Consider the following 15,408-nt stretch of genomic DNA (forward strand, 5'->3'; position numbering starts at 1 on the left):
TGGAACTGATCACCTTGTCCTTGCAAATATTTCAAACATTTTTACAAATCTCAAAAGCCGAAGGGCTATGGAGCCCAACAGAAGATGTAAAAAGCAGAATTGTTGGGATATCCAGAAAATTCTTTTAGACATGATCCTTTTCTATTTTGGTGGTGGGGCGGGGATTCTGGGTCCCTTGACTGCAAACCTTCCTTATTTTTATCTTGAACTGGACCAGTATTTCACTTCCCAAAAGTTGAAATTAATTCACAGGTTATAGTGGACTTTTATATCGGCACTATTGCATTTTCATCTACAAATATATGTAAATGTGTACAAAACAGTCAAATTAAATCTATATTCAGATTTTGTTTTAACAGTTTGAATTCAGATACTTTGGCAGTGTAACATTAATATATGGCATAATTTTATGATTCATCGTTTGGTGATAAATATTAAATAACTGTCCCCATTAGGTTTGAAAACTCTGTTGTAATTCTGCACACAGTCTAAGATAGAAAAGTAGCAACATTTTGTATAACCCCTGCAATATTCCCGGAGATATAAAACAGTATAGTATACCTGCTGCTGTCATTTACGAGTTTTTCTCTTCCAGATTTCTTGCATTTCCATACAATGAAAAATATGACCAACATCAGTAAGAGCAGGAAAGCTAAGGCTCCAAATAGAATGCCAAAAAATGCCCCGAGGTTCAAGGATATGTTTTCACAGCGATCTCCAGAACTGAAATAAACTGTGCGTGGAACACATCTGGAAATAAACACTAAACAGCATTAGGCACTGTTATTGAAATTCCAAATAGTGAGACACGTTATGGTTTAAACCATTTCTTTGGAAGCTCCTCATTTTATAATTATGAAAGATTGAGGTTAACCATGTCAAGGGCACTGGCCATAAAACTCTACCATCACAATAATTACTATTTCCGTTTTCATGTTTGTTGATTATGGATAGGTAAGTAAATTATAATTTGGAAACGTAAAGCATGAGAATTCCCGATGGCTTTTGTTGCAGAGATGGGTGGTGGGGTAGAAGTCCCCACCACCTCAAACAAGGTATTTGTCCCTGAGGACATGGAGTTGGAGGTGGAGATGCAGCTGAACAAAGCCTTCCAACTTTGGGAGTTTCCACAGCTTTTCCAATACAATGACTCCAGTTGTAAATGAGCTACAAGTTGAAAGTTAAAAAAGCACTGTCCTTTCTTTGAGACTCTATAGGCTAAATCCTAGCCAGGATCCTAAGGTGGGTACCAGAATAGATATTCCTGAGGACACCACCCTTCCTCACACTGGAATGAATAGCCACTAGGGATTCTCATTTTGGGGGCAGGTTGTCCCTGCACCATGCAGACTGAACAATTAGGTAAACCTGTCTGTTTAACGATATATAATCCAATATTTGAAGACCTTCTATAAATTAAGAGGACCATATGAGAACTACATTACCTTATTGTCCTATTATATTAGTTGCTTCATTATACAATGTTTAAAGAAACAAAGTTGTGGTCAGCTCAGTAATTTCTGAAAACGTTTGAAAGCCTTTCCAACAATACCTGACTTGCTGAGTATTTCCAGTAATTTCTGGTCTTTATTTTTGTGGACATGTTTCACTGACTAGAATTTTGAATAACCTATAAAAGGGTGAGGATTAGATTTTGAGGAAGAGATGTTGGGTGGAATTTTTATTTCACTTTACAATTTCCTTGTACTTTCATAAGGAAGTGCCCGATGTTTTTAAATTAAGGATTTCATACTTGCACAAAGGTCCAGTCAGCAGATGTTGGCATATTCCCTGATTGAGACAGTAATTCATTTCACAGGGAGATTGGCAAATCACTCCAATTTGGTCATCCCATCGAGCTATGTAACCAGCAAATTCAGTGTTGTTACAGTTGAAGTAATTCATTAGGTCATTGTTTGATACTGTAAAATAAATCAATCAGTATTTTTAGCCAATGTGTCAAGTGAAATATTGTACTGATATTGGATTATGGTCGATATTAAGGGTAATGTTATGGAAGAGAAACATTTAAAATATCTGTTTACTTTTCATTCATGAGATATGGGTGTCACAGCTTGGCTCGGCCAGTATTTACTGCCCATCCCTAATTTCCCTTCAGAAGATGATTGGTGCTGCCTTCTTAAATAGTGGCAATTGTTGAAGGATCAGTTACTTTCATACATTATAAATAAGAAGCCGACGAAACCAGCTAAAGATTGTTGTATAAAAGTTGGGTGTTTCAAAAATGATTAAAACAGTAATTGATGATTGCATCCATATCGTCGATTACAGCTACTCTCTCTTTTGATACTTTTGTATTAGTCCTGGGGTCAGCTGGACACCAAATCCAATTTGAAATAAATCTGATAAGCATTGTTATCATATATCAAATATCAAATGTCAAAATCTTACACTTACATTTAGTTATATCTTGAATGTCTGCTTCATTTAAACGGTCAAACTTAATGTTCACCACAACACGCTGAGTCAACCTATCATTAAAAGCATTTCGAATTGCTTCATGCAAATCATCATTTAGGAAATCAATTGTAGTTTTATTTCCATTGTAATTGAATAATGAAACAACAGCAGTCGTTACTCTTTCTCCTTTTGACCTGTTGGTATGCAGCAGAGTAATAAATTAGTCAAGTTGTTTACATATCGGAGGATCATAATGATTACACCACAGTGAGAGACCATTTGACCATCGGCCCATACTGGCTCTCTGCAAGATCAATTTAGATACTCCCACTCCTCCCTCTTTTCCTGTAGCCGTGCAAACTTTTCCCTTCCAGGCACTTATCCCATTCCCATTTGAAAGCCATGACTGTGACATCCTCCATCAGCCTTTCAGGCAGTGTGTTCCATATTCTAATCACTCCTTGTGCAAAAAAGGTTCCCCCTCATGTTGCCTTTGACTCTTTTGCCAATCACTTTATATCTATTCTCTGGTTCTCGATCTTTTCATAGAGGAAAATTGTCAATCTCTATCTGCTCTGTCCAGATCTCTCATTATTTTGAATATATCTAAAATATCTCCTTTCTTTTCGAAGAACAATCCCAGCTTCTCGAATTTACCCGTGTGACTCCTTGGAGCCATTCTTGTAACCGTTTCTACATTCACAATAGCTCGGAAGAAGAGCCCTACGGACTTGAAATGTCAACTCTATTTTCTTTCTCCACAGATGCTGCCAGGCCGGCTGAATTTGTCCAGCACTTCTGTTTTTTACAGATTCCAGCATCCACAGTTTTTGATTTTATATTAGCATCTGTGAAGCTGGGGACCTCAAGAGGAGGCAAAGATGGATCATCCACATGACGGGCGTGATTCTCCGATATTTATGCCAAGTCTTCGCGCCGTCGTGAACGCCATCGCGTTTCACGACGGTGTGAACAGGGCGCGGGCACGACCTATTCTGGACCCCACAGGGGGCCAGCATGGCACTGGAGTGGTTCATGCCGCTCCAGCCTCCTTACGAGGCACCAAATGGGCACCACGCCAACCAGTGCATGCGCAGTTGGGGCAACTCAATCCTGCGCATGCACCTCGGAGAATCGGGCGCCGGCATCGGGGCGTCATGGCGCGGTTGTGGCGATTCTCTGGTCCGGCGCGGGGCTCGGAGAATCGCGCCCGACATCTCTGGCTAAAAATCACTGCAAATGCTTTAGCTTTGACGTTTGCACCGATGTGCTGGGCTTCCCTATCACTGAGAATGGGAATATTTGTGGAGTCTGCTCCTCCAGTCAGTTGTTTAATTGTGCACCATAATAATAATAAAATAGTAATAATAATCTTTATTATTGTCATAAGTAGGCTTACATTAACAATGAAGTTACTGTGAAAATCCACCAGTCGCCACATACCGGCACCTATTCGTGTATACTGAGGGAGAATTCAGAATGTCCAATTCACCTAACAAGCATGTCTTTCGGGACTTGTAGGAGGAAACCGGGGACATACGACCCTGGCGCTGTGAAGTAACAGTGCTAACCACTGTGATACCGTGCCACCATTTATGACTGGGTGTGACAGGACTGCAGGGCTCAGATCTGTTTTATGCTGGTTGTGGGATTGTTTGGGTCTGTCTGTTACATGTTGTAACAATAATAATAAAGCAAGTAATGCTTTTTGGTAGCTTCACCAGGTTGACATCTAATTTTTAGATTTGCCTGTTACACTGTTCATTCAACCAGGGTTGATCCCCTGACTTGGTGCTGGTGGTAGAGTGGGAGATATGCTGGGACGTGAGGTTATAAATTGTGATCGCATACAACTCTGCTGCCTCCATTTGTCCCCAACCTTTTTGCATGTTAAGGGCCCAATAATAAAACAATAAATTTGGGAGTGCCAAGCCCTCTGACTGTCTATCCCTTTGCAGCATAACAATATGGATTCTGGAATTCTTACCTGCCCAAATAAAAGGGAATATCAATTTGTTCACCTTGATAAGAAAGGATTTGGGGAGAAAAATGGGAAGACATTGAAATGAAAGTAAAAACCTGGAGCGTGTTCAATTTTACCATGACACTTTTGGTGATGGACATTGAAATCTGCCAATCAAAGCACCCTCAGTGCTTCTTCCAAGTGATGTTCTACATGGGGGAATACTGATACATCGGGGGTTGGGGGGGGGGGGGAAGAGAGTGGTAATCAGCAGAAGGGTTACTCATGTTTGACTTGATAATACTTTATTGTACGATTGTGTGTTATAAGAATATTGATTAAAAAGTAAAATTGTACCAACCAGAAAACATAATCTGAATCATTGAAAAAATATTTCACCTCCGTCAGAATTTCATGAACCTGAAAAATTTAAAGGAACAGCTGGCTAAATATTTATCTTCATATTCTGACTCTGATTATCAGGTAAACTAATATTGCAATTAGAAACTGTATTACATACTCTTTGTAAAATATTTAAGAAACTATCAGATTCTTTGAAATAATCTACAATAAAACCTTGGATCACACCCTGTGGTGACAGCACTGTACATTCTGTACACCAGTGTTCTTCAAACTCGGGGGCGCGACCCACGGGTGGGTGGCGGGCGGGTGTCGGGAGGGTTGCGGAGTCGTCCTTCGCGGCGCTCCAGATCGTGCAAATCCCCACACAGCAGCCAGCAATTAATAACGCCGGCTGCAAGCGGCCTTTAAAATGGCTGTGAACATGTAAAAAAAATTCGCCCGCATTGCGCACATGATGATCGGGCGCGCATGCGCAGTGCGGCCGCTATTTTTTTAAACGGTTGCAGCTTTTTGTTTTACAAGTTCGGGGGGGTTTTATTCATTTATTTTATTCATTCAATTTAAATTTTTTCATTTATTTTATTCATTTTATTTTATTTTTACAAGTTCGGGGGGGTTTTATTTAATAAAATTTTACAGGAAAAAATTCAGAACTTTGGACAGGTGGAGACTCCATACTTTCCGACACCCAAAGGCTTCATCTTCATCCAACAGGTTCCATTGGAGGAGCGTGTACGAGGGCCAAAGGGACCCAAAACCATTTCCTCCATTTTTATCAGCAGCAAGCAAGGTAAGACAAAATGGTGGGTCACTCAGGTCGGCCGGCGTGGGTCGCAAAGTTCGGGTGGGTTGCGTTGTGAAGGTCAGCCGGGTTGGGTCCCGAAGTTTGGCCGGTTGGTAAAAATGGGTCCCCGAAAAAAAAGTTTGAAGAACACTGCTGTATACCATGCAGCAGTTAATTAAACTAAGTATTTGCTTGAAAAAATATGAACAATTTCTTATTTGAATATTTTTGTGGAGAATACAACTGGTGGGCTGGATGCTCCCAAAATGGGACTATGTCCCCCAGCGTTTCACTCTCAAGGGGCGCGATTCTCCGACCCCCCACCGGGTCGGAGAATCGCTGGGAGGCGCCGTGAATCCCGCCCCCGTTGCTGCCGAATTCTCCGGTGCCGGGGATTTGGCGGAGGTGGGAATCGCGGCGAGCTGGTCGGGGGCCGTTGGCAGCAGCGCCCACGGCGATTCTGCGGCCAGCGATGGGCAGAGTGGCCGCCTGTTTACAGCCAGTCCCACCGGCGTAAATTACAACAGATACTTACCGGTGGGACCTGGCTCCGCGGGCCGCCGCCGGAGTCCTCGGGGGGGGGGGGGGGCGCGGGGAGGATCTGGCCCCTGGAGGTACCCCAAAGGTGGCCTGGCCCGCGATCAGAGCCCACCGATCCTGTCCCTAGTGAACAAAGGGTGCGCAGGAAGAAAATAACTTAAAATTGACATAAAAGGGCAGCACGGTGGCGCAGTGGGTTAGCCTTGCGGCCTCACTAAAGTGCCCCTTAATTGGAAAAAATGAATTGGGTACTCTAAATTTTTTTTAAAATTGACATAAAAACCTTTGGTAAACAACAAGTAACAAGATGAGGTTCAATCGTGGGTTGATTGCAATTTGATTGGCTAAAGTTTGAACGTGACAGCTTAATGGATTGGATCGAGTCCAACTTTGGTGGGCTATTGATTTTTGGAAATTGTATAATTGATGTGTTTTAATCAGTGTTTAGTAGATAGATCTTGGCAAGCATCCAGATCTCATCTCTCGTGTACACGAACTCAAGCTTGGGAAAATAAAACCGGCTTATCCAGAGTGTTGATGTGTCTGTTGCTCTCGGTGCTGAGTTGAGCCACAGGGAAGAACCCCACGTGAAAGCTGACTCAATACACAGATCTTGAAAATGCTCCTACATTCCCTATTACAGGACTCAGTGAACATAAGAATTGTTTAGTGGTAAGGCCAGGGATAACCTATGAGGTCACAGCAATGGCAGGAACAGGATGGGAACAGTTACTTAACTTATATTTAAAAAAATTGAAGTTAAGAATTATAAACCAAATTATTACTTCAGCATGGTTCAACTAATGAAATGTAATTAATGCTGGATGGGCAGCACAGTGGTTAGCACTGCTGCCTCACGGCATTGAGGACCCGGGTTCGATCCTGGCTCCAGGTCACTGTCCGTGTGGAGTTTGAAGATGTGCAAGGTAGGCTCCACTACATTGACCCTCAATTGGAAAAAAAATGAATTAGGTGCTTTAAATTCAAAATTAGAAAAAGCTAATTGATGCTGGAAAACATTATGGGTGTGATTGAACGGCCACCCTGCACCCAAAAAGCAGCGGTGCAACGTGGCCGATAGAAGCTGGGAATCTCCGTTCCTGGGATCTACCCGGCTCGCAACACGTCATGAGATCTAACGCGGTCTTACGAGAAGTTGCAATGTACTTTTGGCAACTCTGAATATCAAAGTGAGTCAGCTAGTCTTACTTTAATATAGAGTTTCCCGAGGCACCAGAGGCATTGGGATTTATTCCCTTTGGCTTGGGCAAGTGCTGGTCTCCACAAACTGGGCACCAGAAGGAACACCAAACGATTGGAGGCCCCCAGGCACATGCCCTTTAGGCAGGGTGGTAACCTGGCTCTTCTGGTGCCAGATGCCACCCTGGCACTGTCAGCCTGGCAGTGTCACCTGGGTGGCAGCCTGGCACTGTCAAGTTGCCCAGGTGGCAGGGAACAGGGGACCGCCTGAAAGATAGTGTGTTGGGGCTTGGATGGGGTCAGGGGTCACATTGGGGGGTCCAGAGATTGGGACCCCTTTTAAAAACGACATCCTGATCTCTCACTGCACTGAGGAGTTCCAGCGAGTGAAGCTCCTCCATGCAGAAAATGGGGCTTAGTGCGGCCTTGGCCGTGCGTTCCCCGCTGAGGTCTCCTGTCTAACCAGAGTGCCGCTTAACAGCGTTGTGTTTCTCAGCGCTGTGAGTGCCAGGAAACATGCGGCTAAACCTGCTTGCTTTGAGACTTTGTTCCTATTCCTATTTAGTTAAATCACGACAATAGCTTATGTTTCATTTTGGCTCAGGTGTTTTATTGAGGACAATGGGCACATTCCAAAAATGTAGTGAGGCAAGAGGAATACAAAATGAGAAAACTGTTTGGAAGAAAAAGCCTGTTCTAAACAGTTCTCATTCTATCACGGAAAGTTGACCTCTGACTTTCTGGATATTACCTTTCATTCAGATTTGTGAAAGCTTAATCATATTGGTCTGAAACTGATTTGGAATGGCAATCAGGCCTCGGGGTGAAGGGTAAGGGGGTTTATTGGACCTTGAGAGAGAGGGTAGGGGTGGGGTGGGGGTCGGACATTAGGGGCAGCTGGGGTTAGGACCCTGGGGAGGGGTGGGTTGGACCTCAGTGGTGGGGGGCTGAGGGTTGCATGGGGGTCAAGCATCAGGGCGCAGGGGGGGTGACCTCGGATAGTGGAGCGGATAGGACCTTAGGGAGGGGGTTACTGCAGAGGTCGGAAATTGGGATGGAGCCACCAGGTGTTGCAGACTATGGAGGCGTTTGAGGTATGAGGGGTGGGGGAGTTGAGGTCGGAAGGGAAAGAGGTTGAGGGTTGTCGGAGCTTGGGGGTATGTCCGGTCAGATTGGGTATGGGTGCAAGAGTGTTGGGTCTATATTTGGGGAGGGATACAGTTGGGTGTGATGGGGGTGATCTGGTTGGATCAGGGGAATCCCATGGGCCATGGTGAATGTGGGGATAGGAATACCAAGGGGTTAGTGGGGGCAGTGGATATCATGGGAGTTATTAATCGGGGATAAGGGAGACCCCCATGGGTTCGGTTTGTGATCAAAATCTTGGGAATCCCAAGAGGTTTCAGTCTTGGTCTTTACAATAGTTAACCAGAAGTTAGAAGAGGTTTTAATTCTTCTAACATTTTCAGGGTGACTCTTTTTGTAACCATGTGATGTGTGATTTATTTAGCATTTTCTGATTGTTCCCTGCACAGGACAATTGCCTGGGCAAGTTTGTACATCCCATACAAACCCTTACTTGGGAAGGTGCCCCAATTCCGACCCTGGCAGCTTGGACGTTATGGCCCAGAGAGTTAAATATCTCTAACTATTGTTCACTTTTCTCAACAGATATCATTCAACTTTTATTGAGATGCCAATTGTTGGTTGACACTCTGTCAGAGCTGACATCTGGATACTGCAATGGCCCATTGACATACGTTTTACTGTCTGTTCTGAAGCCCTTCTTAGATTGAAAATGCACCAGTGACAACTTTATTCACTGGCTTCCAAATATGGACCACATTTATAATGTTGAGAAATAATTCATGTCCACTGTCTGCTGACATTAAAAAGATTAAAAATAAGCATTACAGTAAGCATTTCTAGAACATCAGTGAACATTTGTAAGAATTTATTGTCTCACAACAATTTACATATGCATAGTCTGTGAAATCCTATTGATTTCCACTAAACAAATGTTTAACAAGCATTAGAAAATCAGATACCTTTTTTGTGGTGTTACTTTTCAGAGATAGATCGTCTAAGCTGCTGCTGTTATTTTCTACTCTCAATGTAATATTGACAGATCTCTTTGGTAGAGCTGAAAAACAAAATCAAAAAATACTTTCCAACAATTTATATTATTGTGTATGTAATTGCTACTTGAGGTAAAAGAAGAATATCTTGACAATTTGTTTCTATGTTTTTACCCACTCACAATGCAAACTTTTAATGGGAAAGATAAAGGGCGGGATTTTCCAATAATGGAGCTATGTTCCCACTCCAGAGTGAAAACGCGAGCGGATCACTCTGGACTTTCCTGAAGAAAATTCAGAGTGATTGTCCTACCTGGAGGGGCCTAGCAGGGCCCCGGAATAGTCCTCGCAGCTCCATCTGCCGATATGGGGCCCGCTCATGCGCACAGCAGCGGCCTGCGCTGGCTGCCGTGCACGACATGGCGAACCCACACTGCGGACCGGCACCAAGAAGATAGGCTCCCCCGAGATTGTGCGTGCCCGCAGATCGGTGGCCCCCGATTGATAGCCTGGTCGTCTGCGAGGCCTCGCCCCAGTGAAGGATCCCCCTGCCCCCACCAGGGCGGCCGCGGACCGAGTCCGCAGCCGCCACACCGAGTTCCCGACAGGTGGGACCATGAGAGAACCACGCCGTCGGGAACTCGGCCAGTAACGCTTGCCGAATCACTGTGGGGGCCTCTGTCAATGGTCCCCTACTTGCACCGCGTGGAATGCACACGTGCGATTTGCGGCATCAGCCGGATTTCAGCGTCGACGCCCATTCTCTGCCCCCACGCCGATTGTGATTTTGGCTCGGAGAATCCGGCCGAAAGTTCTTTTATAGCTCTTGTAAGATAATGCAGTGCAATTCCGACCTCTGAGGATTACAGTGTACTATATTTTATTCATTCATGTGACGTGGGTGTCACTGGATGAAACAACATTTATTGCCCATCACTAGTTACCTTTTAACTGAGTTAAGTGGCCTGGCAAGCCAGAGGGCATTTTTAAGAATCAACCAGAATGCTGTGGATCTGGAGTTACATGTAGGCGAGGCCAGGTGAGGACAGCAGATTTCCTCCCACAAAGGACATTAGCGACATTCAGCAATGGTTTCATGGTCATTATTCAATATATGAGATGCCATGTTGAGATTTGAGTCTCTAGAACATTTCCCTGGGCCTCTGGATTACGGGTCCAGTGACAATACCACTGCACCATCACCTCCCATCGCCATCATTCATCATCAGGTTAAGTCCAGAGTGTTTGGAACATAATCCTCAAAGGCCATGAATGCATTAAATTCCATTATACAATAATATTGTAGAATGATATACATACATAGATACATAGAAGATAGGAGCAGGAGGAGGCTTTTTGGCCCTTTCGAGCCTGCTCCACCATTCATCACGATAATGGCTGATCATCAAACTCAATTGCCTAATCCTGCTTTCTCCCCATAGCCTTTGGTCCCATTCTCCCCAAGTGCTATATCGAGCCACCTCTTGAATAGAATCAATATTTTAGCATCAACTACTTCACGTGGTGATGAATTCCACAGGTTCACCACTCTTTGGGCGAATAAATGTCTCCTCATCTCTGTCCGAAATGGTTTACCCTGAATCTTCAGACTGTGACCCCTGGGGCGAAATTCTCCTACCCGCCCCGCCACATTTCTGCGCCGACCGGCCGGCGGGAGTCTCCGTAACACCGGCCGGTCAATGGGGTTTCCCATTGTGGGGCACCCCCACGCCGTCGGGAAACCCCCGAGCGCCGGCAGAACGGAGACTCCCGCCGGCGGAGAATGACGCCCCAGGTTCTGGACACACCCATCATTGGTAACATCTTCCCTGCATCTACCCTGTCTAGTCCTGTTAGAATTTTATAAGTCTCGATGAGATGCCCCCTCATTCTTCTGAACTCCAGCGAGAACTATCCTAACTGAGTCAATCTCTTCTCATATGACAGTCCCGCCGTCCCTGGAATCAGTCTGGTAAACCTTCGCTGCACTCCCTCAAGAGCAAGAACATCCTTCCTCACAAAAGGAGACCAAAACTGCACACAATACTCCAGGTGTGGCCTCACCAAGGCCCTGTATGATTGCAGCAACACATCCCTGCTTTTGTCTCGAAACCTCTCGCAATGAAGACCAACATAACATAACTTCTTTACCGCCTGCTGCACCTGCATGCTTACCTTCAGCGACTGGTGCACAGGGACACCCAGGTCCCGCTGCACGCTCCCTTCTCACAATTTACAACCATTCAGGTAGTAATGTGCCTTCCTGTTTTTTGCTTCCAAAGTGAATAACTTCACATTTATCCAAATTATACTGCATCTGCCATTGATTTGTCCACTCGGCCAACCTGTCCAGATCATGCTGTAGAATCCCTGCATCCTCGTCATTCACCCTCCCACCCAACTTGGTATCATCTGCAAACTTTGAGATGTTACATTTTGTTCCCTCATCCAAATTATTAGTATATTGTGAATAGCGGGGGTCACAGCACCGATCCCTGTGGCACCCCACTAGTTACTGTCTGCCAATTTAAAAAGGACCCGTTAATTCCTACTCTTTGTTTCCTCTCTGCCAACCAGTTTTCTATCTACCTAAATACACTTCCCCCAATCCCATGCGCTTTAACTTTGAACAATAATCTCTTATGCGGGACTTTGTCAAACGTCTTCTGAAAGTCCAAATATACCACATTGACTGGCCCCCCCTTGTCAACTGTACTGGTTACATAAGACCATAAGACATAGGAGCGGAAGTAAGGCCATTCGGCCCATCAAGTCCACTCCACCATTCAATCATGGCTGATTTCAACTCCATTTACCCGCTCTCTCCCCATAGCCCTTAATTCCTCGAGAAATCAAGAATTTATCAACTTCTGTCTTAAAGACACTCAATGTCCCGGCCTCCACCGCCCTCTGTGGCAATGAATTCCACAGACCCACCACTCTCTGGCTGAAGAAATTTCTCCTTATCTTCAAAGAATTCCAACAGATTTGTCAAGCATGATTTCCTCTTCATAAATCCATGCTGACCCTGGCTGATCCTGCCACTGCTTTCTAACTGTTTCGCTATAAAGTCCTTGATAATGGATTCAAGATTTTCCCCACTACTGATGTTAGGCTTACTGGTCTATAATTCCCTGCTTTCTCTCTACCTGCCTTTTTGAACATTGGAGTGACATGAGCTACCCTCCAATCTGCAGGAAATGAAACAAGCCTCTTTCTTTTATCTTTGTACCATAAAAATGCTTATATCGTCAGCCTAGTAGGAAAAAGGCTCCATGACATAATTAAAATATACCATTTCTAATAATAACCCATCTACCTTTTAGAACATATTTTCTCTCTACATTCACAATTCTAACAATTTTTCAGTTCCATGGAGCTGGTTGTAACTGATAATTTTTGATAAAACTCTAACATGCCTGAATCAGTCAAATGTATAAAAGGCCAAGAAGAATAGCTCCTGCTAAGTAGGATAACGTATGTAAAAAAAAAAATCAATTTATACATAGACTGGAATTCCCCAGCCGTTGGGATTCTTCAGTCTGACCGGCAGCGCGGGGTGGCTTCAATGGATCAAAACACATCCATAAATAGATTTAATCCTACTGTCCTTAAAATACATTGTAACTCTAAACAAGGATAACAAAAATTAAAAGATGCACCATCTAATCTAAACAAAATGTGTTCTGTTGCACTGTAGATTTTCCAGACTACCATGTTTCACTAACAAGGTCATTACTATCATTTGCTCTTTGTGGGACCTTGCTGACTAATTGGATGTGAAGCCAAGACAAGGCAACTTGAATATGTGAAATGTGCTTTATGAGGGCAACATCTTCTTTCTATTTTCAGTTACATTTTATAATGTAACTGAAAATAGGCAGCACGGTAGCATTGTGGATAGCACAATTGCTTCACAGCTCCAGGGTCCCAGGTTCGATTCCGGCTTGGGTCACTGTCTGTGCGGAGTCTGCACATCCTCCCCGTGTGTGTGTGGGTTTCCTCCGGGTGCTCCGGTTTCCTCCCACAGTCCAAAGATGTGCAGGTTAGGTGGATTGGCCATGATAAATTGCCCTTAGTGTCCAAAATTGCCCTTAGTGTTGGGTGGGGTTACTGGGTTATGGGGATAGGGTGGAGGTATTGACCTTGGGTAGAGCCGGTGCAGACTCGATGGGCCGAATGGCCTCCTTCTGCACTGTAAATTCTATTCTATGATAACTATCACCTATTTCAGCAAAAGTAAAATACCTGACTCATATTTTAAAGCAATGAGAACAATCCTTTTTGTGTTTACAACTATGAATAATTAAGAGATGAATCTACAACCTTTTGTCTAAAGCTATGGAGCATCAGATATTAAACATACTTGGCAAAGGTTGTGCAATGAATTGCGATGCTGCCTCCGTGCACTGCTCTCCTTTGTACTGACTTGAACATACGCAGAATCGCCGGCAACTATCGGCTGGGTTGGTTTTACAGTTTCCTCTATTATTGCAGAACGAGGACAGGCATTGGACAGAGTCACATGAGTCAGGCAATGGAAAGCAGACTGTACCATTTCCTAAAGTAAAGTAGTCCAAAGTAATAAAATGAATATTTCAAAGATATACAGATGGGTATTGTAAAATAAATGCTGGGATTCAACTTATTTTTAACTGATTCATTACTTTTCCTTTTACATACGAGTTAAGATACATTTTTATTCCTTTAAAATTAGAAGTAATCACTTGAAAGTAAACACTCTGCATCACCATCCTGGATCAGTTCTTAACGTGTATATTAATAATGTTGTTGCACCAATTGGCCCTGAAATCCTGCACTGGTTTTCTTAGTCTCCCATTGCTCTGGCAGGATACTGTCAGAACATACAAGGAGATAATGTAACCCGTCATTAATGCAGTTTCTCAGGGGATTTTGTCAGTTCCCCACCTTTAACTCCTGAGCAAAACCAATTGAAGAAATTCCGGATTGCCGTTTAATATATTGGACCGGATATTTTAGTCATTGGAGAAATTACGTTGTTCACTGCTGACCTCAAAGACAGCTGCCCTCAGGGTGGAATGAAGTCTGTGGCTTCATTTTCTCCTTTCCCATTGTTACTTTGATTCTGGTGCCCAATCAAGGAGATCACCAGGTCTTCAGCCATTGTAAGCAGCCAATCACATAGCAGTAAGTAAAGGGCACTCATTAACCTTAACTTTTAATTACATTTTACAGTGAGGGAAATACATGTTTGGGACCTACACATTGGATTAAAGCAGAAGCCAAATATCAGAAGTAAACGGATACATAAAACAAAATGTAATATGAAATTTATCGTAATGGAGAAATTTGGCAATTCCACAAATATACAATCAATGTTTTGGTGCCAGTGAGCAATGGCCCTCTAGGCTGCACAGCAAACAAATATTTCTCACACTAGCCATGCGCAACTCGGTCTCTTTAAGTTACCGAGTGTCCGCGACTATGCTAAAGAATTTAAAGGGATAATCCACTAAAACAAATTGCCCCACGCTCCTAAAAAGTACATTACCAGGAAGATATTCAGCTGTAGTTACAAATTTCATACAATGTTAAAAATCCAGTTACATCTAGATAAAGAATATCTACATTTCTGAATGTTGGCTAGTATTTTTTGCTCCTGTTCGCGTTGGATGGATTCAGTGACGGGAGAAGAAAATATGGTGACTAAGGATAAAGTCACATTTCACAATGACGTCAAACCAGGAAGGGGTTGCCCCACCCCCCCCCCCCCCCCAGTGACAGTCTACATTAATGGCAGGAACCTCATTCTATCAATTACCATAATTATTAGCCCATATGCTGGAATCACCACCCCAAGTCAAAAAGCCCATCCACAATGGCATGATATCAGAACGGCGTGAAGCATGACTGGTCTCAGAAGACGGGTACCTGGTGAGTAGTACTTCTAGGGGAGCTCAGACGTGAGTGCAGTGCTCAGGGAAAGAGTATCGTTCCAGGGTAGTGCCAGATTGGTGCCAACTTGATGCCAGGTGGTGCCACATTGATGTCAGGGGGTTTCACCTGTGTGAAGATTG

General features: G+C 43.8%; 1 protein-coding gene across 2 annotated transcripts in view; it reads right to left on the reverse strand.

Moving 5' to 3' along the window:
• Positions 1-15,408, reverse strand: part of LOC140389708 (uncharacterized) — a 287,989-nt gene that overhangs the window by 20,694 nt on the left and 251,887 nt on the right. For both annotated transcript variants that reach the window (XM_072474126.1, XM_072474125.1), the window contains 6 exons: positions 13,716-13,910; positions 9,320-9,414; positions 4,746-4,804; positions 2,419-2,615; positions 1,754-1,922; positions 562-750 (listed from right to left, as the gene is read on the reverse strand). In XM_072474126.1, coding sequence (XP_072330227.1) covers positions 562-750; positions 1,754-1,922; positions 2,419-2,615; positions 4,746-4,804; positions 9,320-9,414; positions 13,716-13,910 — 904 coding nt within the window. The remainder of the gene's footprint in view (positions 1-561; positions 751-1,753; positions 1,923-2,418; positions 2,616-4,745; positions 4,805-9,319; positions 9,415-13,715; positions 13,911-15,408) is intronic.

This window comes from Scyliorhinus torazame, chromosome 14 (genome assembly GCF_047496885.1).
Source record: "Scyliorhinus torazame isolate Kashiwa2021f chromosome 14, sScyTor2.1, whole genome shotgun sequence".
NCBI lineage: Eukaryota > Metazoa > Chordata > Chondrichthyes > Carcharhiniformes > Scyliorhinidae > Scyliorhinus > Scyliorhinus torazame.